General features: G+C 59.0%; 1 protein-coding gene across 1 annotated transcript; it reads right to left on the bottom strand.

Annotated features, from left to right (window-relative positions):
* Positions 1-641: 641 nt before the first annotated feature.
* On the bottom strand, positions 642-26,628 carry MTCL2 (microtubule crosslinking factor 2). Its single transcript, XM_031047644.2, is given in 16 exon segments — positions 642-2,967; positions 3,061-4,510; positions 4,763-4,833; positions 5,202-5,273; positions 5,358-5,609; positions 6,602-6,769; positions 7,023-7,130; positions 7,286-7,516; positions 8,205-8,330; positions 8,461-8,580; positions 9,519-9,758; positions 9,760-10,740; positions 13,185-13,247; positions 16,110-16,268; positions 17,790-18,014; positions 26,271-26,628. Coding segments are annotated over 16 exon segments (4,548 nt in total). The 5' UTR covers positions 26,403-26,628; the 3' UTR covers positions 642-2,817.

Genomic DNA, 26,628 nt, shown 5'->3' with positions numbered 1-26,628 from the left:
AGGTGAGCTGCTGGGCAGGATGGGACATGACAGGGGAGGCATGAGCAACACCAGCATCACAAGAACAATGCAGAGCAAAGTGGTGTGGTGATAGCCCTGGTGACAAGCCCATGGAGGGTCCATAGGTGATGACAAAGAGACAAGCTGGGGTCAGCACACAGGGATGGTATTGGGGACACAGGTGGGTCAGGAGAGGATGGGACACAGTGTGTGGCTGGGCAGCTGACAAGGTCTAGCTCCTGTCCTTCTGTGACAGGCTGAGGGGTGATGGGTTTAAACTAAAAGAGGGAGATTCAGGCTGGATGTGAGGAAAAACTTCTTTACAGTGAGAGTGCTAAAACACTGGCACGGGTTGCCCAAAGAGGTGGTGGATGCCCCATCCCTGCAGACATTGCAGGCCAGGCTGGATGTGGTTCTGAGCACTCTGATCTGGTTGAAGATGTCCCTGCTCATTGCAGGCGGCTGGAGCTGGATGAGCTTTCAAGGTCCCTTCCAACCCAAACTATTCTATGATTCTGTGATCCTCCATCTCCCCACCCATGGGTGCTGCAGCCCCCCCTCCCCCTCCAGCAGTACCAGTGCCCCAAGCAGGACAGGCACCCCTGTCCCTGCAGCAGGGGAAGGCAGCACCACGGGCAGGATTGAGAGGTTGCAGGGCCTTTATTCATCACATGACACGCATGGGACAGGGGGACAGGTGCCTGTCATCGGGGCAGGAGGTGCCCTTCATGCGACCTTGGCGAGAGGAAGCAGGACAGGGCAGGGGCAAGCGTGGCTTTGCCCAAAGCAGCTTGGGCTTTGCACTGGTGCAGGGGGGACAGGACAGAGGCTGTGAGGGGCTAGGGCAGCACCAGCCACCTCCCCACCTCCAGCACACCCTCCCCATTGCTTTTGCAGACCCATCACCAGCACCAGCTCAGCCCCCACCCCACAGGAGACACCAGCACCACTATTTACAGAGTCAGACAGAAGCGACCAATATTACAAATCATTCAAAGGCAGCTGAAAAAATGAGAAACCACATTCCAAAAGTAGAGAGTCTTTAAAAAAAACCAACAAACCAAACCAATCCCCCTGTTACCAATGAAAATGCTAAAAACCACCCCAAAAGGATCTATGTACAGCAGGTTGCCTGTGGCAGTGCAGGGACCCCACTTCCATGGCAGGAATGCTGCTGGTGAGGGTGGGCAGTGCCTGCCCCATGTGTCCCACAGCCGGGGGTCCCCCAGGGGCTGGCCAGGAGCCCCAAGGAGCTAAAGGCCACTGGTGCTGGGCCTGCCGGCCCTGGCTGATGCTGGTGTGTCCGGAGACACAGGCAGTGAGCGGCCAGCCTGGAGATGCTTGTGGAGACTGTGACCTGGCAGTGATGCTGCTGCGGGGCCAGAGCAGGAGGGGCGATGGCTGCAGCAGTGGCTCTGAGGCCAGGTTGCAAGATGACAGCCATGTGCAGAGACCCTGGAGTTGTGTACAGAGCCCCAGAGCAATGCACCGAGCCCTACAGCCTGCACTGAGCCCCTGGAGGCACCTACAGGCAGCTCCATCCCCCTGAATCCCTGCCTGGCCCCTGGCAGCAGCTTGGAAATAGGTCAGTCAGCCACCTCCAGGATTGCTGTTCTCTCCTGGGACTGCTCTGTGGGAGCTCTGCACTGCCATGGGGGGCTGTGGCTGCTGCCCCCCTCCCTCCCCAGGTAAGGCTTTTGCTGGTGGTCACCGGGGGCCACGCTGCAGCTCCCAACCCACAATCTCTTAATGCAATTGGTGCATGTCCCAGTCAGCTCCATTCAGTGTCTGTAAAATGCACTTGGTTTTACATTGCAGGCTGTCTGGAGTTGGGCAGAGCCAAAAGGGGAGGGGAAGAGAAAAAAGAGAGGAAAAAAAGAAAGAGAAGGATGGATATTCAGCACTTGGAGGGGCAAATAACTACAGGTGGCCCCAGGCAGGGAGGTGGGTACAGAGCAGGGGGGCATCACAGCCGTGGCCCCTCGCAAAGCTGGCAGGCGACATGCACACATCAGTGTGCACACACAGAGACACACGCTGCTCCTCCCCACACTGTGCACCCAGACACCTCATCTCCGCATCCGGATGATGCAGGGGGACACCCGGGCCCTCCCTGGCACTGCAGGACCCCGCAGCCCCCCCCAGAGCAGAAGGGTGGCGAGGGAGGGCCCTGCATCCAGCCCAGCCCAGCCTGGGTGACCGCAGGGACCTTCCCCGCCTCCTTCCTGCCTGGGAAGCACGTGTGGCCCGCGGCTGATGCAACCACACTGCAATCGGGGCTGGCAGGGATGTGCTGGAGCTCCCACAGGGTGGGCAGCACTGACAGCAGCTGCAGGGCCAACACAGCATCGTGCCCCCATCGGGTGCATCCATCCGGTGCCCCCGCCGTACTTCCCCCCAGCCCTGCCCTATTTACACAAGCAGCCCCCCTGGCTGCTCTCCCCTTTCCAGGCCCTAGCGAGCCCTGGGCATGGTGGGGTCTCAGCTGATGTTCCCAGAGGGATCAGCACCGGTGAGGACCCCCCCAGTGCTGGCAGCAGCTCCACGGGAGCACATCTCACACAGGCAGGTGAAGCAGCCACCACGGTGGATGTCACCATGCACCCCAAGGGCTACCGGCAGCCTCTGCCTCTGGCTCCACATCTGCTTCCCAAGCGTCCCCAGGGGTGAGGGGACAGTTAGGAGACAGATGTGCCCATGGTGAGGAGACAGATCTGCCCACACTGCTTCCGAGCGGGGCCCCGCAGGGTGTCAGCACGGGCACTGTCCCGGCAGGAGCATGGATAGCAGGCACGCTGCGGCCTCTGGCCCCCGGCCTCACTCACTTGAGGCCCCCAGCTTCTCCTCCGCCCTGGGGGGGTCCGCAGGGTGCAGTCTGCACTTGGATGGGGAATGGCGGACGGCAGAGCGGGATGGCCGGGCAAAGCAGGAGGTGAGGGACTGGGAGCTGCAGTCACACGCCATGTCCTGCAAAGACAGATGGCACAGGGGGGTTAGAGGCACCAAGCACCCTGTCCCCCGCCATGGTGGGGCAGCCCGGGGGGCACCTGGCCTTGTTACCTCGCTGGCTATGGCCGAGATGAGGTCGGGGTCCCGCAGGGCTGCATCCTTACCCCCCTGCCCAGGGGACGAGGGTTTGGGGTCCTCGCAGCTGCTCTGCTTAAGCACTTTCTTGTTCAAGCCACGGGAGATGCTCTCTGTTGGGTGATGGGTGGCCAGGCCAGGGTGCTCGGCTCTCTTGCTGCCCTCCTCCCCTGGGGTGTCCTTCTTCTCCAGGGGAGCAGTGGGGCTCTGCGCCCGCCCGCACACGTTCCTGAAGAACTCCTGCACGAGGCCGTACTTGGGTGCTTCAGGCTTGGCCCGGCTGCTCTCAGGGCAGCCCGGCTTCCAGATGGACTCAGTGCTGCCTGCGTGCTCCACCACGCTGAACAAGCTGGACAAGCCATCGTTGATGTTGCTGAGGACGGGGCTGTCACGGGTGGTGGTGGAGCGGGCCCAGGCAGAGCCGTTCTGCTTGCTCTGGTGCAGGTTCCAGAGGCTCCTGTCCTTAGAGGCATCCAGCTTGGAGGAAGACCTCCTCTGGAGCTTTGGAGAGCCGTATTTCGGGGAGCAGCACGGCCGCTCAATCCTGGAGTGCACCTTGTCCAGGGAGGAGGAGATCTGCTTGCTGCGCACGGACACGAGGGAGGAGCTGCGCGGGGACCAGCTCTTGCTGTGCATGCTGCTGCTGCGTGGCAGGTCAGTCTGCAGCCCGATGCTCACCGTCTGGATGGTCTGTGTCCCCACGTGGGCCAGCCCCACTGTCTGGCTCGAGGTGCTCTTCACCTTCCTCTCCAGTGAGCTGGAGCGGATGGCCTGCCGCACGCAGTTGGTGATCTCCTTCATGTCATCGCTCATGTTGCCAGAGATCTCCAGGTCATGCAGTGATGGGGGGAAGCGAGGCACTGGTGGCACCGTGCTCTCCACTGTGCCAGCATCCAGCAGCTCCCGCTGCTGCTTGGAGAAGTTGCAGAGCCACTGACTGTAGGTGCTTTCAGCACTGGCTGACTCCTCCGGCTCCTTCGGCTTGGCCATGGTGAACAAGAAGCCAGGTTCAATCATGATCTTCCCCTCCTTGTTGTGCACCAGCGGTGCCTCCAGCCGCCGCACCACTGGTGGGCTGTAGTAGATGCGAATCCCCGTTTTGTCAGGTGCTGTGTAGCTCCTCTGCATCTGCTTCTGGGCTGGGTCGTGCCCAGAGAGGCTGTGTGCCCATGAGTAGTCCCAGGAGGAGATGCCCAGCTTCTCCTTGGCCAGGCTGTCGGGGGCAGGTTGCTCGATATTCACATATGTACAGTGGGAGGGAGGAAGGCCAGCACTGTCCCGGATGCCGTTGGGCAGCAGCTGGGCAGCTGCAGATGCCTTTTTGCCCCGGGAGAGGTCGCCCAGCCCTGACGTGGTCTTTCCAGGGAGGTAGGGAGAACAGTCGAGCAAGCTTTCAAACTCTGACATGGAGGAAACAGACTTGGTCCTGTGGGAGGAGAGAGGAGAGAGCTCACAAGGGGACTGGGCAGTGGGTTGGGGAGCGGCTGCAGGCACCCAGCTTTCCCGTAATGGGGCTCTCCTGAGCACCCAGTCCAACTTCTCATGGGAGCCCTTGGCCTCCAGGACAACCCTGGCCCACAGCTGCATCTCCCCCAGTTGCTGGGGCTGCCAAGCCCAATGACAGCCCCACGTAACCCCCTCTGTGCCCCAGGGAGCATGCAGGCACCAGCTCACTTACCTTTTGAGGTTGGTTCCCTTGGCTTCTGCTTCAGAGATTGTCTCTTTGTCTGTGATTTTTTCATTGAGAGCCTGGCAGGGCACAGAAGTAAGCTCTGGTGTCAGCAAGCACAGGACCAATGTACACAGATGGGCTGGAGCAGGGGCTGCAACCTGCTCCGCTCCGGCACTACCACCTTCCCCCATGCACCTAGGCCTGGCATCCCATTCCCACTGTGCCCATATCTATTATAAATCAACTCTTTATAACCCTTGATGTTCAGCCATGCTCTCCACCCTCTTATTCCCCCCAGTCCCTGGTGTTTCCCCTTCATTTGGTGTTCCTGGGGGTCTTTCTTGGGGCTCACATGTCCTCCCATCTAACCATACACTTAACCATATCTAAACATACATTTGAGCCCCATGGGCACTCCAAGAGCCCTCCAACCTCTCTTGCCCACCTCTTTCCAGTTGCTGCCATGCTTCTCCATTTCAGAGTGCTTCAATGCCCAGGGGTTGGTTCCTTTCTGCAACTAGAGAATGTGTTGGACACTCAACATGTGCAATGTGGCCCAGCAGAGGCTGGAGGACATGTTCACCATGGGGACACACCATACCTGGTTGATTTTGTTCTGCAGGTCCTTTGCTTGCTGCTCTGCCTGCTGCTGCTCCTCCTTGAAGCGGGCCAGCAGCTCCACCTTCTCCTGGTTCCAGTTCTTCTCGCTGATCTGCAGCTGCTTGGTGAGGTCCATGACAGCGCTGTAGGACTCAGCTAGGAGATGCTGGTGCTCCTCACGCTCCCTCTTCAACGCCACCTTCCAATCCGGCAGCGCACGCTCCGTGATCCCTTTGCCTGCCTTGGACTCCAGCTGCAGGGACATGGTGGTGGTTGTGGGGGACTCATGGTGCTGAACATCCCCAGCACAGGGGCAAGGCCATGGGTTCCCAGTGCAGATCCTATGCTGCCCAAGCCAATAATGGTGTCCCCAAGGCTGTGCAGCCCTGGCTTGCAGCCATGTCCTGCCAGACGGGCTGGCAGACGGTCACCCAGTGGGGCATGGACTGAATGTGCTGCCTGCTCGGCTGTGCTCTGCCTGCAGCCCTGCCTGCTGGACCCAGCTCTTGCAGAGGGGCTGGTAGAGTGAACCCCAAGGATGCTGCTGCTGCTGGCAGCCAGGAAGGACCTGGGGGGCTGCCACTATGGCAGCTCTGCTCTTTTAGAGGTGGGAGAGGGGACCTGAGCTCATCACTGAGCTCTGCCTGGAGAATTCCTGCCTGGAAGGTGCTGAGGAGCGGAGCTGATGTATGGCCATGGGCTGCTGCCAGCAGCGTGAGGGAGTAAGGACACTCATCACTGTGAGGGCAAGGCTGGGGGCCTGATGGGACAGCTTCTGCAGCAGGAGATTCCTCCAGTGCTGAGGCTGCTCTCCTGCCACCTCCTGCCTTCGTCTCTGCCATAGAACCACAGAATAGTTTGGGTTGGAAAGAACCTTAAGATCATCCAGTTCCAACCCCCTACCATAGATCCCTCTTGCAGCACCCATGGGGGTGCAGAGCTCTGATCTGCACCATGACAAAGGAAAACAGGAGGGCTCTGATGGTGATCGCTGGGGAGGGACACTGAGCCCCAGCACCATCCCACTGGCCCCAGACAAACCCAGTGAGGAATAAAGAGCATCCTCTGTTACTCCAGTCAGGTTTTTCTGCCAGCCCTGTTGCCATGGAAACTCGCCTGCTGGAGCAGCTGCTAATTGAGATTCCCACAGTGCCACCCTCTTCCCAGCCCTACCCAGACGCCAGCACTTGGCACACAGGCACCCCCCGGCTCCCCCAGGCAAAGGGGGGTGCCCGGGGCCCCCACCTGGGCGATGTGGCACTTGAGCTCGGCGCGCTCCATCTCCCAGGCAGCCTTGGCCTTGGTGAACTGCTGCTGGAGCTCGCTGGCACCGCGCCGCTCCTCCCGCAGCTCTGTGCACAGCTCCTGCAGGGTCACCTTCATCTCCGCCAGCGTCTTGATGCACTCGTTGGGCTACAAGAGGGACGGGGGGGATCAGAGGGAGTTGGGGCCACCCAATGAGGTGGGACCTCGTTGGGAGCTGCTCTCTCTGCATACCAGCCCCAGGGTGAGGGACAGCAGGTGCTACCAAGGCACGGGATCACCCCTGGGGTGCCATGTCAGCGGGCAGCATCCCCTCCCAGCCATGCTCCAGAGAGGAGCAGCCAGCCCATGCCCACAGCCTCAACGGGGGATGATCCTACCCCTTCATGGGGACCCTGCTCACCGTGTTGGGGGTCCAGGCATCCCCAGTGCACATCTTGTTGTCCGCCTGCTGCTGTGGGGCGAGCTCCTCCTCCTCCAGCAGCAGGTACAGCTCCTTCATGCTGTTAACCTGCGGGGACACCATGGCTGGGGTGATGAGGGGACCCACAGCATGGGATGGGGACATGAACCAGCTCTGGGTGGGACATGAGGCCAGGAGGGATGCCCAACAGCGTGGTCACCCCTCCACAGCAGCCAAGGTGGGAACCCCTCAGCCCACAGTACCTCCAAAAAGTCCTCGCCCTCGCTGTGCACCACCTTGCCCTGGCGCCAGCGCTTGAGGAACCACTTGAGCTTCATGAAGAGCAGGAGGAAGCTCTGCCTGAACTGCTGCGACTCCTGCACCAGCAGGTTCTTCTCCTGGCTCCAGAACTTCTGCTCCAGCCGCCTCTGCAGGTTCAGGCTCTGCAGCTCGAACTCGCGCCGCAGCAGTGCTTTCTGGTGGTCCTCCTTCAGCTGCAGAGACATGTGGGCTCTGAGACAGGGGCTGGCACAGCAGAGTGGGGCCTCTGCCCCAGGGTGTGGGCTGAGCCTGGTGCCAGCCTCATATCTAACACCCCTGGGGAGCTGCACTGCCCTGGCAGGGTGCTGGGGACAGCAGGAACATCGAGGTATTGCCATGAGGGAAGCTGCAAGGCCGTGTGCAAGGAGTGTGCACAGACCCTGTGCCCCTTGAAGATGGGATGGAACAGCCCTGGAAAGGACTTGGGGGTACTGGGTGATGAGTAGGGCCTGTACGGACAGAACAAGGGGGAATGGCTTTAACCTGCCAGAGGGGAGACTGAGATGAGCTCTTAGGCAGAAGCTCTTCCCTTTGAGGGTGCTGAGGCACTGGCACAGGGTGTCCAGAGAAGCTGTGGCTGCCCCATCCCTGGCAGTGTTCAAGGCCAGGTTGGACACAGGGGCTTGGAGCAAGCTGCTCCAGTGGAAGGTGTCCCTGCCCGTGGCAGGGGTTGGAGCTGGATGAGCTTTAAGGTCCCTTCCAACACAAACCAGTCTGGGATACTGCGCTCTGTGCAGTCCTGGGTGACATTCACGTGACATCCATGCCCTAAGGTGGATCATCAGCCTGGGCCTGGAGGTGTCCATGGCCATGAGTGCAGGGGTACCTGTCTCCCAGCTATCAGGGCTGCTGCCTACTCACCTGGCAGATCTTCTGTGAGAAGTTGTCCACCTCATCCTTTCTCAGCTGCCTCTCCTGGGAGAGCTGCTCCTGCAGCCCCCGCAGGCTCTCATTGGCCTCCGACAGCACCAGCTGCAGCTCCTTTATCTGCAATAGCCCGGAGAGAGGATGCAGACGGTGGCCTGGCCTCCCTGTATCCCCAGCAATCCAGAGGGACAGCCCCAACCCTGCAGCCCTGTCCCCATCCCCGCTGGCCAAAGGGGGATGTGGCTTTTACCTCGGTGGCATAGGAGTCATTCTCCTCGGGCCGGCAGGTCCTGTAGCTCCGGGGCTGTGTGGGGTCCGTGTCCTTGGCGTGGGGCATGTGGTAAGGGTCGGCGTCCCTAAAATCAGGCTGCTGCATGCGTGGGCAAGTTAATGAGAACAAACCAAAAGAGCGGGAAGAAAACAAAGCCAGAAAACAAAACAATGGGTCTCCGGAACAGTAAAGAACTACAAGACGACAAAAAGGATGAGGAGGAGAAGGAGCTTCATCACCATGGCGGGAGACAAGGCGGAAACCAAAAGGAAACACAGGATGAGGAGACACGTGGCCTGGATTGTTTGGGGAAAAGGGGGAAAAAAGAGAGAAAGAGGGAAAAAATGTGCAAACACCAGTTATGGTGCCATGCAGTGACTGCGGGAGACTGGGACCTGGGGCTGGTGGGACCACATGCAGAAAAATAGGACTCTGAACAAGCGAGTGTGCTCCAGACAGGCTTGGCCGAACAGCCCCGACCACCATGGACATCCCTGGTCCCTGCCATGAGGGACCCCCTGAAAAGCGGGGAGAAGACAAAGCAAAACTGCTCTCCACTGCTTCAAAGGTACTCTCCATCGGATACAGATCTGCTCTGTAGCCTTTGCTCTCCAAATTACCCTGCCTGGGTACCACTGGGGACTGAGGCTTCTTGCAAACAGGGTCCCCACAATTTGGGCTGCTGTTATTGAGGCTCATCCCCAATAAGCAAAGGAGATGCTGGGCTGAGCTGGGAGAGAGCAGCCAAAACATCAGCCCCTGCTAAGGTGAGATTACACCCAAGAGCCCCTAGCACAACCAGCCCATGCAGGGATGTGCTGGGATGCCCACCCTGTCCTGCCCTGGGCACACTCCATTGGAGCAGAGTCCTACCTTGTCCCCGGTGCCCCTGGCATGCAGTGAGGTGTTAGTCTGGGTTTTGCTCTGGAGAGGCAGGAGGTTACGTTGGGGGTTGGAGTTTGCTCCATTAAAGCAGGAGGAAACGGGTGGCAGATAAAGCGGCAGCTGCTGTGGGGGATGCGGCAAGAAGCCTGTACCTGGAAGTCAGAGGCATGCTCCTTCTGCAGCCCATCTTTGGTGGTGTCGTGGCTGCTGGGGCTGGAGAAGCTGAAAGAGTCCGTGTGCTCCTTGAGGCTGCCGCTGAGGTGATCCACCTTTCTCACGAAGCAGCCCAGGTCCTGCTGGAGCACACCCAGCCGCATGAGCAGCACATTCATCAGCTTGGCATCGCTGGGGCTCTCACCTCCGCTGCCCATCGCCTCGCCCAGCAGCCCCCCCAACACACTCGTTGTCCAAGCAAGCCTTCAGCCCAGAGGTGAAGCCGTTGGCATCCGAAATCAAGATATTGATCGCTTTGCTGACAAGCACCGCTTGGTCCCGGATGCCCACCAAGGTTTCCAAATCCTTGGGCTTGAGCAGCTTGGCTGGACCATCAGGCACCTTCCCACCACCGAGCACATCGGCTTCACTGCCGTTTGTGCCGTCCCTCCAGCTGGTGGTGGGGATGCACTGTGCCGAGTCACCAGCCTCAGCGTCTGTCTCCAGCATGGGCCGGGTGCTCTGGCAGGAGGCGAGGTCGCAGCGCTGCAGGTTGGAGAGGAGGACACGGTTCTCATACTGCAGCTTCTTCACCTTGCCGCTCAGCTCACTGATCTGCACCTTGGCCGTGGCCAGCTCCTCCTGCGAGGGCTCGCTGACCACCGAGCAGCTGTCCTCCGACAGCGTCACGTCCAGGTCATGCTCTGACTTGTACTTGCTCAGCTCGCTCAGGAGCAGCTTGTTCTGGTCCTCCAGCTCCAGCAGCGAGCGCCTCAGCAGCTCGGCCTCCTCCTCCACGAACTGCAGGTGCCGGCGCAGCTCTGCCACCGTGTCCCCCGTGTCCCCGCAGCCCGTGATGCCCGCCAGGAACCGCGCGTCCTGCGCCGGCAGCTCCCTGTCCCCCTGGCCCTTCATGTCATCCATCTCTGCCCGCAGCCCGCGGTTCTCCACCTCCAGCTCCACTATCCGCCGGCTGAGGATGTTGGCTTCCTCCTCCACCAGCTTGAGGTGGACCTTCAGCTCAGCCTCCCGGGAGTGGGGAGAGTCGGCCAGCTCCTCCACCGAGAGGGAGCTGTCGAGATCCCCATACAGGGACCTGTACTTCAGCAGCTCCTCCTTCATGCCGTCGTTCTCCTTGGCCAGCTTGGTCAGCTTCTTGCACATCAGGGCCGACTCCTCCTTGGCAAAATGCAGCTGGCACTTGAGGTCTGCGCTGTCCTCCTGAGGGGACCAAGAAGGTGCAGGCATTAAAGGGTGCTCCTGGGGACTATGGTGGCTCTGAGTGAGCCCTGGGGATGTGCCACCCTCCCACCCCAGGAAGCTGCAGCCCCTGTTCATGGAGAGGAAACAACTTTGGGATCCATCCTGGAGGCTTTCAGGGAGGGCATGGAGACAGAGCAGGATGCCTGGGTAAGGAGAGCAGTGCCTCCAGCCCCTGCTGCTGCTGCACCCCCCTGCCAGGGCTCTGCTCCTCCCACCGAGCCCCAAACGCTCCATCATGGGATGGAGAAGCAGCAGTTTCAGTTGGAATCCTCCCAAAGTCCCATTCCTTACCCACCATTTGTCCTTGTTGCCACCAGGGGACAGAAACCCCCGGCAACCCCCGGTCCCTTCCCCAGCTCCTTTGCTTCCTGGGAGCACTTCCCCATGTGTGCTTTCCTAAACGCAGCAGCCCTGCTCTGGCTGCCTGCCCCGGCCCACTGCTCCCCTGCTTTGGAAACCCTTCTGGATGAGGACCAGTATTTCCTGATGCCCAGCTCACGGCTTCCCTTGCTGTGGGATCACCCCAGTGCTCCGAGCTCAGTCCCTGCAGGAGGGGACCTGTGGGGCTGCGACCCTCATCCCACTGGAGCTCATAGGGGTGCTGGCGCCCATTGTCCCCCTGCCTGGCTGAGCTCATCCCCTTTCTTGTTTCCTTGGCTGGCACAAATAAGATGTCCCCCTTTTTGGGTGCTCCTGACCCCCAGCCATGCCTATGCTCACTCCCCAAGCCCCACAGCAGTTGTTTACCCTGCCAACTTTCCAGGCTGCTCATATTGAGCCTATGGCTGATGGGGGTGGTTGTCCCAAGAATTTAGGGTGCTGGTTTAGTCCCCATATGGCCACAGGAGCCTCCCTGCTGCTCTTCCACACTCACACACATGGGCACAGCCGCCCTAAGGCGCATTAAACCTGTGCCCCCCCGGAGCTGCAGAGATGGGGGGGGGCAGTGTGGGCAGACATGACCTCAGTTCCTGTTTATCCAGGGGAAAAACAAAAGCAGCAGCCAGCGTGTCCCGCTGCCCCTTGACATCGCTGGAGGGACACACACATTCCCAGAGCCACCTTGAGTGCTCATGGGGTCAGGGCAGACCCCAGCACTGAGTCTGTGTCCCCCCACAGCTCTGTTTCCAGGGAGCATCAGTGCTCACCAGTGTGGCCACGCTCACCCAGGCAGGAAAGGGGCCCAGGAAACCACCAGTGAGTCACACGTGTCTGTGCCCGTGGGGCCACAGGGAGAGGGAGCATTCAGGGGGACATGTCAAGGGGCATTTGAACCTGGGGAAGCTCAGGATTTGCTTTCCAGCACTGGCTCCTTCCTGGAGCATCCATTCCATTGCAGAGCTGGGATCCAGCTCTGCATCCCCAGGCTTAGGGTTTTTGACTCCATGGGGATGTGGGAAGCAGAGGGGGGTTTACTGCAGGCCAGGGCTGGATTTGTTCTGGGACAGGGGAGAGGAGGGGCTGTATTTCAGTCTCAGGAAGGGGAGTGATGGAGGGACCCCCCTGGCTTGGGGCTTGGTGTAGCTGCAAAGCCACTTTGGGGACATGGGGGCAGGACTCTGGGACCATCATCCGGCCTGAAAGGGCTCTCAAGGATGGAGTTACAAGGAGATGATAAATAAAAGACCAAAGAGGGAAGTCTTTGAGAGCCTGGGGATCCCCATCCCGTGGCTGCACAGACTGGGCTGTGCAATGCTCAACCCTTGGGGTGCCCAGGGTCTCCACCACAAGACATGAGATGCTCTCAGCAGTGGGAGTGGCTTTACAGGGTCTCCCTCCCTACACTGCCTTTAGGGGCACAGATCTACTCTCCAGAATAAACTTTCCAGGTCTTTTGCCTTTGAAAGAGGATTTTTCCAGCATTAGAACACTTGTGTTTCTATTCCAGCAGCAGCAGCTCTGCCCCTCCGACCCCCAGTAACAGCATTAGTGACTCACAGCAGCTCATCCCAACAGCAAGTGACAGCTGAAATCCTGCTGCAGCCCAAATCCTCCCAGCACCCTGGCAGGGCAGGGACAATGCGGCCACCATTCTGTCCCATGGGGACACTCAGCTCCCCACACCCCATGGGGTAAGGAGGGACCCAGGCTGCAATAGCTGCAACCCAAGAGAAGGAGCAGCTCTGCAATGGAAAAGCCAAAGTCCTTCAGCTCTTTCCTGCAGTTCTGACCCATGGAAAGGGTTAAAGCCACAGCCACTGGTGCTCCACTGATAAATGAGCTGAAGGAGCAGATGAGGATGGAGAAAGATGGCCCAGGAGTCAATCCCTCCCTTATGCAGGGGCTCTGAAAGGCAGGGAAGCCCTGCAAGGGAGGGGATGGCTCTGCTGTGCCCAAATTTACTTCTGGGCTCCACTGGCACCATGATGTGGGGTGCTGTTGGGACACCCTGGCACTGATACCTGCACTGATGGTTTCTTCTCAGCCTTCCCAATGGAGCGAGACCCCCGCTTCTTCAGGGAATTCTGCAGGGAGAAGAGAGCTGTTACCTGGAAGCGATGGCTCTGCACCCCAGCACGGACAGACAGACCCACCACGGATGGACATCAGTGCTGCAAACCCCGGGAGAACACCAGAGCCCCAGTGGGCTGAGGCTGTTTGCTGAGGGGGAAGCTGGGCTGACAAGCAGCATGATCTCATGAGGTTTGGCCAGAAATTCCCCCTGCAGGCAAGTGAGCTGTGAGGGAGCAGGAATGAGCAGGAAATGAGCCGTGGAGAGGCTGAGTCATGGTCCCTTTGGAGCTGGATGGAGCAGGGAATCCAACCCCCAGGCCAAGGGACAGCTCTGGGGCATCCCAGTGTAGAAGCAGCCTCTTTCCCAAGCAAAGTCCTGGTCACTGTTTTGGGGAGGGCTCCTCAGCAGGGGGATGCTGACTCTGCCCTCGAGGTCTCTGGGGACACAAGGGACAATCTCCAGGACAGCTGGGGGATGGGGAGGCCAAACAGAGCAATAAAGGAGACCAGAAAGGGGGGAAAAGCACAAGCCCGGAGCAGGGCCAGTAATGTGTGGAGGGAAGCTGGAGAAAACCCCTCAAGAACATCCACACAGCCCCCATGAGCACCGGCCCATCCATGCAGCCGCCCTGGACCTATTTCCAAGTGGGCGCTGGGGCCCAGCAGCCAAAGAAAGCAGCTGGAAAATGCAGCTGAAATGTGAAATGCTGCCCGTGCCAAGGTGCCGGGCTCCAGCTTTCCTATTAAGGCTACAACCATCACTGGAGCTGCTGCAGGGCCTCTCCCGGGGGCTGCCTGTGCCACGTCGCATCCCTCACCCGCAGCAGGCACTGCCTGGCCCCAGCACAGCACCCTGGGGCAGATGCTGCTGTCAGTGCTCCACCTCAGGTGCATCCCATGGGGTGGCTGTGCCCTTGGGTCTCGCTGTGACCAAGTTCAATGTGGCACAAGGTACCTGGACCAGTCCCACTTTTCTCCTGCCCCCCAGCACATGCCATGGAGGGGCCCAGCACATGCACTTTTGGGATAATCTGCCCATCCCGACAATTATCCACTTATGGGAGAAACCTCTTGGAAAGGAGAAACACTGAGCCCTGAGGGGTGAGCCCAGCCCTGCACAGCCTCTGCTCAGCCCTAGCTTGGCTGCTAACAAGCTCTGCCATGCTCTGTGCCCTGCAGCAGCAGGGAGGAGGTGGAGAAGGGCTGTGAACTCACTCATTTGTCTCATTAGCACTCTGAGTGCTCCCTGAGTAACCCCATGCCCTTGCTTGCCTGGGGACACACCATTGGAGCTGTGCTCTGAGCTGGGCTGGGTGTCCTGCCAGCAGCAACCCTTTGAGCACTGCAGAGGGGCCATATCCTGTCCCATGCTCTTCTGCCAGGGCAGGGCAGGGCAGGAGCTGGCACTTGGGGCTCCCTGCACTGATCACACAACCATTGTCTCTGCCTGTTTTTCAAGCACAAGACTCCTCCAGCCCAGCTCCTGCTGCTGCCATTTGTTATTCAGCCTGTGCTGGCTGCAGGGAAACCCATTTCATGCCTGTTAGTGCAGCCTGTGCACAGGAGGGATGAGACACCCCATAAGGGTGGTGCTGCTCTGTGACACTGAGAGAAAGTGGCTTCAGAGGGGATGGTGCGACCACGGCTGGGTCCTGTGGCTTGCCAGGAGCTGGTCCCAGCATTATTCAGCTCAGGGAGACCATATAACACTACTCCAGTGCCTAAAGGGGCTGCAGGAACCCTGGAGAGGGGCTTGGGACAAGGACCTGTAGGGACAGGACAAGGGGAATGGCTTTAACCTGCCAGAACAGGGGAGACTGAGACGAGCTCTTAGGCAGAAGCTCTTCCCTTTGAGGGTGCTGAGGCGCTGGCACAGGGTGCCCAGAGAAGCTGTGGCTGCCCCATCCCTGGCAGTGTTCAAGGCCAGGTTGGACACAGGGGCTTGGAGCAAGCTGCTCCAGTGGAAGGTGTCCCTGTCCGTGGCAGGGGTTGGAGCTGGATGAGCTTTAAGGTCCCTTCCAACCCAAACCATGTTCGGTCTGTGATTAGCCACAGCCATCCCCAGAGATCCCAAGCCATGTGCTGGTTCCCTGCCCTGCCACACAGGGGGCACAGCTGGGGGCAGAGGGAGCTCTCCCTGCATCATGTCCCCATCCTCGGTGGGAGCAGGGCCAGAGCTCTGCCTCAGCACATCTCTCGCGCTGCCCTGATGGCTCAGCCAGCGATGATGCTTCCCGAGGCTCCCGAGGGACCAAAGGCATCCCGGGCAGTAGGGAAGTGGGTTACCAGTGCTGTGGTGGATCACAAGTATGCACTGTCACGAGGTTGCCTTTCCTGATGACATCGCTCCTGGCCGGGAACTGTTCCCAAACCTGGCACAACACGGGGTGCTCTGGATCTGTGCTATGGGCACCTGACTCCCCAGGACACAGATGAGATCATGCACCCCCCACACCTCCACAGCACTGCTGGGCAACCACTGGGACATCGCAGCCACACAGCTTCATGGCTCAGCCCCACTGGAACTAGCAGTATGTGGTCAGGATATGGCCAGCACCAGGCACTGTGCCAGGGACACAGCGGCCTCTACACATGGTGCAGAGCTTTGGCCAGTCTGAGCAAGTGGCTGAGAACATGTAAGTGGCTCTAGCACAGGGGGACATCCCATAGACCCGCAGCACAGGGCAGAGCCACCCCATGCCCCAGGGTGGGCTGAAGCACATCTCACACAGGGCAGGCACTGCTCCGGTTTCACAGCATCTGCCGCAGAGTTTGGGTTTCAGCGATGGGAGCAGGGATGGGATCCCACAGAGCAGACACCTGCTATGGGCAAAGCCCTGGGGATGCCTCCCGGTGCCCCCTATGCCCCTCACCTCTCGGAGCTTGTCCATCTCGTTCTGCACCACCTGCTTGGCCAGCTCGGTCTCGATGAGCCGCTGGCGCAGGTCCTCGTTCTCCTCCTCCAGCCGGATCCTCTTCTTCTCCACTGCCTCCAGCTCATTGTGGAGCCGCACAGACACGTCCTTGGCCACCTGGGGACACAACGGGGCTGTCACAGCCTGGTACAGTGCACATGGGCTGGGACCGCAGCACCTGGGCACCACAGGCCTCATATGAGGCTGTTACTGAGACCCTCTGGAGCAGCTGCTGTGCTGGGTGACACCATGGCTCCTGTGTGTCCCCCCTCCATTGCTTGCTGTGACTGCTGTCCCCATTCCCCAACTGTTAGGCTGCCCCACTCCCCATCCCCTGGCCAAACCCCATCTTCCCCAGCCCTAACAGGATGCTCACTGCCTTGTACTATTTTCCCACACCGTGAGGCTGGAATCACTGCCACAAGGCTGGGAAAGCAGGCAGGCAGCACCAGACAGGCAGCAGCCACTCACTGCAGGCAGCAGCTGTGCTGGCAGGGAGAAAGGAGAGCTGCTGCATCACATTACAGAACAAACAGCAGCTGCCCCGGGTGAAGGGTGGCTCCATCCATCCATCCATCCATCCTGGGCACAGACCCAGAGACCCCCTCTCCAGATTCCTGCAATGGAACAGCTCCTGACATAAAGGGAGCTTAACAGCACGGAGCATTCACTCCTGCATCTGAAGGAAGGGAAAATCATCCCCAGTGCCCCTGGTCCCCTGCCTGCCTGGAGTACCAGTGCTGTGGAGGCAGATGGTGTGGCTCAAGCCATGTGGTCAGGCTCCCATTCCCACAAGGGATGGGCTGTGCTTTTCTTTCCATGAAGGGGAGAAGCTGGAGGGGGATGTTTCAGGCAGCAGCACCCAAGCTGGGTGGCCTGGGAGGGGACTGGGCCCCCAGCAGCACAAGGCAGGTTCACAGCCCCATGCTTGGGGCATGCCTCAGCTCCAGGACTGGCTGCTTTCTGCTCAAGAACCAAAGCTACTCCTGGGCTGCTCCCGTCCCCCCCCGGGGCCACCACCACACCCTGCTCCTGGCAGCAAGAGCCCTCAGCAAACACTCACCGGCACCAGCAGCTCCTCAAGCCCAGCGGCTGGTGGAGCAGAGCAACATCACCCTGCAGAAGTCCCCTTGTCCCTGCCCCAGCCCAGCCTGCCACCATGCCTGAAGCTCTGCAAGGATTCCCTGATGGCTGAGAGGAGCAGCCCCCATGCCCCAGCATCCTGGTCCCCATGCTCCCTCTTTGCGCATCTGTGATGCTCCAGCTCATGGCAGTGGCCCCATCCTGCCCCCACTGGTGCAGGGTAATGGAGCTCGACCCTGGGACACACAGCTCCAGCCTGCACATGACAAACCTCATATACGGCAGTGCGAGACCCCTATCCTTGGTCAATGCTGTCTCTCTGCACCCTAGGATCCCCCTGAGCACACCTCACCTGCGAGCTGCAAGCACTGCTCCCCACTCCTCATATCAACTCCATGAGCAGGGAATCATGATGCCCTCATTGACAGCCCAATAAGCAGCACAATCCATGGCACTCCCTACACATCCCCTGCCACCCCATTGTGCTGCACCAGCCACGGTATCCACATCTCACCTAAACCCACCCTGTGTGCCATGGGGACTGCACAACCTCACCTTGACGTCCTGCTCGAGGCTGTGGATGAGCTCTCCATCCACCTGCCCGGTCTGTGCCACGCGCAGGCTGCGCCGCTCCGCTTTGCGCAGCCGGTACTGCAGGATGCGGCAGGTCTTGCTGGCCTGGTCCAGCTGCTGACGGAGCTCCTGCAGCTGGTACACGTCCTCCTCCATGTAGACATCCCTCATCTCCAGCATCTCTGCACGCAGCTCCTCAATCTCATCCTGTGTGGAGATGTGCATTAGAGGGGATGGACCCTGCAGATGCTCTCCCCTCTTTTTGTGTGGTGGGAACACATCCCCACCATGGCTCCCTGTTCTCCTCCAGCCCACAAACTCTTCACATACCTTCAACTCCTCAGCTCATAGAATCATAAAATCGCAGAATCCCAGACTGGTTTGGGTTGGAAAGGACCTTAAGATCATCCAGTTCCAACCCCTTTTCACAAGCAGGGACTCCTCACCCTAGACCATGCCACCCAAGACTCTGTGCAACCTGGCCCTGAACATTGCCAGGGATGGGGCACCACAGCTTCACTGGGCACCCTGTGCAGTGCCTCAGCACCCTCACAGTAAAGAACTTCCTTAGATCTAACCTGAACTTCCCCTGTTTCAGTTTGAACCCATCACCTCTTGTTCTATCGCTACAAGTCCCTGATGAAGAGTCCCTCTCCAGTCAAGCTCCATCCTTGCAGGAACAGGGCTCAGAGCCAGTTGGGCACCATCACCCACTGATGACCCAGCCACAACAGGGGAACAGTCAACACGGGTGCCTGTAAGCATTGATGGTGAAAGAAAGAGGAAGATGGGGGAGGGAGAGGAGTTGCAGGAGCAGCACAGGCGGCAGTCGCAGCATGGAGAATATGGGATGTCTTTGGAAAAGATGTGTCAGGGAGGCAGGCAAGAGGAGGAGGAGATGGCAGGCGAGGACAGGGAGGCAATGCAGGGACACGGCGAGATGCTGCCAGCGCTGGGAACCAGAGGCTGTCCCTCATGTTGCCACCAAGCAGTAACCGCTGGGCTGGGTCCTCAGTTCCACCCCTTCCCAGCTACATCAGCTCTCATGGTGACAAACCCCTCCTAACCCAGCAGAGCCTCTGGCACGGAGCTGCAGTGTCACTGTCACAGCAGGGCCAGGGCTGACATCCTGCAGGCACCAACGGTGACCCAAAGCCTCCTCCAGACCTGTGGGAACCCTGCATCAGTTGCAACCCCAGTGCCACCTCCCCATCCAGCACAGGGCAGTGGCCACTGGGGATGCTCAAGGACTGTCCCCTCCTGTCCTGGGGACCCACACAGGCTGCGCTGCCCAAAGCTCTTCTCACATCCCTGTGAGCATCCCCCAAGCAAAGCTCCAGCCATCACACTGCCTGCTCTCCTCCTCAAGAAGACCCTGGATCCGACATGCTTCTGGAAGGGATCAAACATCTGCTTTCCAGAAACCACTGAACAACCCCATCACTACCAAATGTCCCTCCTGCTCCTGCTGCTGCCTTGCTCCATGGCACAGCCACAAGATGAGGATCCAGCATAGGCAGTGGGGATGCACAGCCCCAGTTCCCCCAGGCAGAGGGGACAGGACCCTGCTGCTCCTGACCCATGACAGTGCCCTACAGACAGGGTGAGCAGCACTGTGCCGGCTCTGCCAGGCGCTGGCACACTCCTTGCCCGCTCTTCCCGCTGGATAAAGCCCCAGCTGCAGGAATTCCCCCTAAAGGCAAAGCAGAGCCCGGAAGGGGGGGCAGCAGCTGCAGGGACAGGCACAGTCGCTCACTGTTGGCTTTAAGCACTACGTGATAAACAAGGAACGTCAAGGAGACAATCCCGGATTATCTTCTGGTCCAGGCTGCTGGAGTGTGGAGGCACCATGGCCACCAGCATCCTGTTGCCCCCCTGAAGCTGCTCTGCTTCATGCTGGGGGGTCTGGAGAACAAGAGCAGGGCACAAACAGCCCTGAGGCACTGAGATGGGCAGCGGGGAGTGCCAGGGCTGGGGCTGCTCCAGACACAGCTAGAGACTGCCCTATAAAGGGGCATCACTATGGGCATGTCCACCCCTGGACAGCTCAGAGGTGAATCCCCCAAGGCTGAACAGCACCAGACAGCCCCGTGACATTGCAATGCACCCAATGGAGATACATCACCAGCACTGCCCACCCCACAGAGCAGTGCCACAGCTCTGAGGACACCACCTTGTAACCCAAACCAGCCAGGGGAGCTGGCTCATGGCATCTATTCCTTCAGAGTTTTCATGGGCAAGGTTGAGTAAGCTGCTCTAGTGCAAGGTGTCCCTGCCCGTGGCAGGGATTGGAACTGGATGAGCTTTAAGGTCCTTTCCAACCCAATCCAAACTGCTCTGTGATTCTATGTAAAATGCATCATGCATCACATGCACTCTGCAGCAGGGTGATGGAAAACCATCTTTCACCACCAAAGTCATGCGAATCGTGGCTTGAATCTGATTGCAGAGGCACCCGGGGCTGTCTGCATCCTGCTCCAGTGCTGACCGTACCAGCTTCCATTTGCTAGGCGGCTTCCCCAGGCAGCAGCTGAGCAGGGCAGGGAGCAGGGACCTTGGAAAAAGCCCAGCCAAACCTTGCTGGAAGGAAGCCTGGGCTTGCAGCACCAAGAGCTCCTCTTGTTTATCCCTCGGGTTGTAGCAACCATTATACTGGGATGAGGCTGTGTTCAGTGTGAGCTGCTGCCTCGACAAAGCCCATCAGCACAGCCTGGAGCTGCTTCTCCCAGGACTGGGGCTGGGGGGTTTGCAGCAGAGTCGGCACTGGAAGGCTGGGAAAGCTGCAAGAATTTGCATGGACTCCATAATACCAATAAACCCTTCAAATAGCAGCAGCCCAGCAGCCACAGAGCCCACCCCAAGCTGTGCCATAAACCATACTAACTGGATTAGGATTGGGAGCAGAAATTGCCAGTAAACTGGAAAGGAGCTCAGGATGGCAAAGCTGAGTCCCTCCGTGGCCAGGCTGCAGCAACAGAACAGCCCTGTGGTGACTGGAGGTGGCACATTGGGGCGCGGGGGTCCCCCTATGGCTTTGGGGTCTGTGACGGCCACTGAGCCTCACCCTTTGCAACTGCACATTTTCTGGGGGTGATACCCCAAAACAAAGCAAAAATCCATCTGGATAAGGTGAGAGCAGAGCCAGGAGCCGGGAAGAACCACACAGAAACATCCCCAGCTGAGGGGTGGCATTGTGACCATGAAGCTCCATAGCAATGATAAACCAAGTGTGAATCGTGAACTGGTTTGGGTTGGAAGGGACCTTAAAGCTCATCCAGCTCCAACTCCTGCACGGGCAGGGACACCTTCCACTAGAGCAGCTTGCTCCAAGCCCCTGTGTCCAACCTGGCCTTGTGAAACAGAGATGAGGTAAAACAGAGAGAGGGCAACATCAAGGATGAGATAAATGACTTCTGTCCAAGAGGCTGCCAGGCTCAGCCTCTCTTCCCATAAACAAAAGGTGCCCACCCCTGCGTGGAGTCACAGCCTCCCAGCACCCCTGGGCTGCTCATCCCCTCCATCCCCCAGGATTACCCACCACTGTATCCGTGCTCACCCCATCTCTGCAGCCACAAAGATTTCATTCATGGTGGGTTTACACCACAGGTCACCTGTCCTGGGAATGTGTTGGGGACCTGCAGCTCAGGGGGGCTCATTTCAATGGCCAAGGGACAAGGGTGTGCAGAAGCAAACACCTCGCATGCCTGCAGGAGCCAGGTTATACTGCACAGAGGAACCTGAGACAAGATAACTTCAGCCTTCTCTGCACAAACCTCAGAGACATTGTGTCTCCCTGGGGAGATTATTAAGGAAACTAAGGAGCAGCAAGATGGGATGCAAACTGCCTGGATCTAGTTCAGCAAAACATGCATGCAGTTCCAGAGCAGGAGGAGGTAACAGCTACAGCGATGTCCTGATGCCCACCTGCAGGACACCTCAAAACACAGATCAGACCCATCGGTGTTGTGGCAGAAGAGTCAAACCGTCAGCTCTCCTGCCCAAGGGGGGACACGCTGGCTTAGGTGCTTGCAAGAACACAGCATGCTCAGAGCAGCACAGGGGACTCGCAGCTCCTCAGCAGGATCCACTATCTCTTAGAAGCAGGAACAGCAACGGATACACAACAGGATGATGCAAACAACGCCATGGCTGGTGGCTGAGGTGCTGCTGACAGCACAGACACCCTCAGCTTTGGCAGCCTTGGGCTCTGGGGCACAGGGGGGACAGGCAGCACTCGGGGAGGCCAGCCCTGGCTGCATTCACACCCTCCATCTGCACCTTAAACCTCAGCACAGGCTGCAGAGGAGGAGCAAGGGTGGAAGCTGCCTCTATGCTTTGCACTGATGCCTTTGTGTAGAGCCTGGGGCCATGCAGGCAGCGGGAGAGCCTGAGATCCCTGGTGCAAAGGTGGGGATTACTGTCCAGGAGCAACAAGCACCAGCTTCTTCTGAGATTACAAGGACAAAAGCAGCTGCTTCCCATTAACTTTGAGCCCCCACTAGACAGGAGAGGGAATTATGCTAGAATTTGCTAGGGGAAAAATGAAATCAAGAGGGAATTTCAAAGGAAAATTGCCTGTGGTGTCTCTGCCAGTTAGGGGAACCCAGCAAATGCAGCTCACCCTAGCCCATGCTGGGGTGCAGTGGGCTGAAGGATGGGTAAAGCACATCCTGTGTCACACAGAGGTTTCTTTAGGTGCATCAACAGCAGCTCTTGCCCAGCTCTGACAGCAAACATCAGCTATCCTTCCCTTCATGTCATGCTGAAGCCCAGTGCAGCACAGCCCTGCCCTGGCTGGCACCACAGCTCCTGCTCAGCACAGAGCACATCAGCAAGGGGAAAATCTGCATCTCACAGCTTTACACCTGCCCCATAATGAACAGGCAAACAGCAAGGGGCTCCCTGCAGCCCAGCCCGTGCTGGGCAGCACCTCAAGAGGCAAGAGCCTGTGAATCCCCTTGCACTGGCTTCTGGCAGGTGATACACGGTATATCCCTGCATCCCGGCTTTGCCTGTGCTCACCAGGACCCCTGGGCACAGTCCCTGTCCCTGTGGGCAGGCAGGATGTGAGCAGCAGCAGAATAGGGACACTGTGACAGCCCTGTGCCAACCAGGCTGCCCAGACACAACCTCCAGGTCCCCTATGCACCCTCAGTTGGGTCTGTCTAGCTGGGAATATACTGTGGGATGTTCCCAGCGAGCCCTCACTGGAAGCACACACTGGTCCCTGCCTGCCTTGGGAGAAACAAGGCACCCATCCACCGACCCTACTTGTTTCTCTATGGAGCTGGGAAACACACCAAACCCCAGGGATGCGGGTGATGCAGGAGGGGACAGACAGGGCCATGCTTCCAGCGTTACACAGCTCTCTCCTGAGCACCTTCCCAAGGAGAGGAGAGGAAAGGGTTTGCAGGCATTCCCTCCCCTCGCTCCAAACCCTCTCCCGTGCCCACTCTTTGTCTGCCCATCCCTCTGCAGCTGCTGCTGTATCACATCTCACATTTTCCAGCCCGCTGAGCAGGGCTGGGAGCTGCTCTCCCATCACACGGCTCAGCAACAGTGAGATGGGGCAAGAAGGACACCCGAGACGCTGCCTCTCCTCGCTGGCTGCCACCCTGCACGTGAGGAACGGCCTTTTTTAGGGGGAACACTTGAAATAACCCATTTATGGGGTGTCACAGCAGGTGCACAGGAACAAGAGGACATACGAGCCCAGTCAGTGCACCCAGAGCGGGAGGAGGAAGGCAGAGCCTTGTACAAATCTGGGTTACAGAGAGAAATGGGTGAAGTGTGCTTAAAATATGTACGTTTGATTATGGCAGCTGAGGGAGGATGCGACGTGAGCTGGCACTGCTGCCGAGGGCTGTGATGTGCTCTGCTGGGAAGCTCCAAACCCAGCGTGAAGCACACGGGTGTAGTAGCACCACACACACCTGGCCTGTGCCAGAACGCTGCCAAAACCCTCCCATCCCCCAGAGCTCCTTGTTTCTCGTTAAAAACAGACCAGGTTTGAGCTGGCTCTGATGAACACATGAAAAAATACTCATTTGCAGCTCACTGCGGGAGTCCTCGGAAATAAGTCACCTCTGAGGAGCCTGATTCATCCATAGCCAAGGGGAGGGGAGGTGCTGGGGACAGAGGGCATCTCTGCAGGGTCCCTGCATGCTGCTCTCCAACCTGGGCTGCATGGCCAGGCAGGTGATGTTGATTGCTTGGGTTAGGGCTTCTTTTTTGCCCTAAAGCCCCAAACAAATACCCTATTTTTTAGCAGAGCTGGCACAAGGCAGCCCCCTCCTGCAATGCAACACAGGTTTCTGCTCCTTGCTAGAGCAAACATTCCACCTTGGAGTACAAGGGGTGCCCAGCTGGAGCCCGGGGACCATCTCATCAGTCTCCTGCTCAAGTATCATGAGAAACAACCTACAACATGGGCATAAGCAGGATGCTCATGTCAGGGAATAGCCCCAAGTGCACATAGCATATACTCATGGCATATACTCTATACTCATGACCAAGTAGGGGGTATGCCACCAGCAACCCCATTGCACTTCTTGGTGCACATATCTACTCTCCCCACTGCTCCTGGCTGGGATGGGGGGAGTTCAGCTGCCACCCCTCAAGGCAGGTAGAACACTGGTAGCCCGCTGGCCTGGAGCCTGCAGGAAGAGCATCACGTGGAAATAGAGGAAGCGCTTGCTCCGCACGTTGGAACTGGAGCATTTGCACGCACGTTCCTGGACACTGAAGGGGCCTCATCTGTGTTTTTCCAGCTCTCAGTAAATCAAAGCCCTTAAGCTCTTGCTGCTAATTCTGGCAGGACTTGGGACACCAGCTGTGAACTGGGGCTTTGCTAATGGGCAAAGGGCCTGACTGAGCATCTTTGAGTGCATCCCCAACGTTGAGCTCCCACCTCACAGCTATAAACCCAAGGCATTTACAAGCTTTGGCACCAGTGGGTGAGAGCTGGCCTGCTTTCCAACGTGTGACGTCCCAAGAGCAGCCACTGAGGTGTGTGCCTGCAGCAGCTCATCCAGAGCTCCACCCTGAAGAAGAGCAGAGGGTGCCAAACGCCTGCAGCCCACCAGGACACGGCGCTTGGTGGGTGTCTGTGCCCAGCCTGCAGCAGGCAGCACTACCAAGGGGCAGCAGGTCAGGGTGTGACTGAGAATAAGATGCTCTGTGCCCCTGTCCCCACACAGCCCATCTGCTCTGGCTTCACCCCCATACCCCCCCCCCCCCCGAACCAGGCAGCCATGCTGCATGCCCGGAAAAAGGCCCCGGGAAGCACAGAAACCTTGGAAAGAGGCGAGCTGGAAAATGTCCCCAGGGTCTGGCAGCATTAGCAGGCAGGGAGGGCATGGGCAGCATCCCTCCCTGCACCAAGCTGAGCAGTGCCCTGCTGAGCAGTGTCCCAGGATGCCAAACCAGGCTGAGCCAAACTGTGCCGTGCTCTGGCATGCCAAGCTCGGTGGAGAAGAGCCATGCCATGCTGAGCTGTGCCATCCCAGGCTGTGCTGAGCTTAGCCATGCTGAGCTGGGGCCATGCTAAGGCTTGCCATGCCCAGCTGGGTCATGCCAGGCTAAGCTGGCTCACATTGTGCCGATGTGTGCCCTCTGCCAAAATGTGCCATGCTGTGCTGAGCCAAGCAGTGCCCAGCCATGGCACACCATGCTGGACCATGCCCAGATGGGCCCTGCTGTGCCAAGCTGAGCTTTGCTTTATGTCAGCTGGGCCATATCAGGGGTAGGGAAGCCATGTCCTATATCCAACCATGCCCTAAATCATGTTACGCCAAACTGAGACAAGCTCATCCACAGCATTAAGTGCCATCCCCAGTTGTGCCATGGTACACTGAGCTGAGCTCAGTTGTACTATGCCAACCCATGTCCAGTGATGCAGTGCTGGGCTCAGCCATGCCAAGTCCTGCATCCAGCCATGCCATGCAGTGATGCCCAACTGAGCCAGGCCAGGCTATGCTCAGCAGTGTCATGCCAGGCTGAGTCAGGCTATACAGGGCTGACTCGAGCTGTGCCCTGTGCCCAGCCATGCCCAGGGATGCTGCACTATATTGTGATGTTCCATGGAAGTCTGAGCTATGCTATTGCCGAGGGATGTTGTGCCTTGCTGAGCCATGCTTTGGGATGACATGCCATTACCAGGGAGGCTGTGCCATGCTGAACCATGCCCTAGGATGCCACATTGTGATGATCCTTGCTTTGGGATGCTGTGTTGTTCCCAGAGACACTAAGTCACACTGGCATATGCCCAGGGATGCCACAGAACTCCATACTACAGCCAAGGATGCTGTGCCATGCTGAGCCATGCCCTCGGATGCTATGCTGTGCCTCACCATGCCATGCCATGCCCAGGGATGCTGAACCATGCTATGCCAGGGATGCTGAGCCTTGCTGACCCACACCACTGCCCAGAGATGCTGTGCCCGGGGATGCCGCCGTGCCCACCTTGAGATAGTCGTTCTCGGAGCGCAGGTCCTCCAGCTCGCGGAGCAGCCCGTCGGTGCCGGCGTCCAGCAGCTCCTCGGTGAGGTCGGAGAAGGCGAGCGAGGTGCTGAGCTGCAGGCGGCTGCTGGCCATGGAGGCGGCCGAGGGCTCCTCGGGCAGCGGCGAGGCCTCGCCAGCCGAGGGCGGCGGCGGTGGGGCGCTGCCCGGGGACTCGCCATCGCTGCCGCTGAGCCCCAGCTCCAGCGAGAGCAGCTTCGCCTCCTCCGAGGCGCTGCAGTCCGACACCTCCGAGCTGCTATCGGTCAGGCTGGGCCCGGCCACCGGCCCCGGTCCCGGTCCCGATCGCTTCTCCCCGGTG

This window comes from Melopsittacus undulatus, chromosome 10 (assembly GCF_012275295.1).
Source record: "Melopsittacus undulatus isolate bMelUnd1 chromosome 10, bMelUnd1.mat.Z, whole genome shotgun sequence".
Classification (NCBI taxonomy): Eukaryota; Metazoa; Chordata; class Aves; order Psittaciformes; family Psittaculidae; genus Melopsittacus; species Melopsittacus undulatus.
This window is presented reverse-complemented; position numbering and strand designations above follow the sequence as displayed.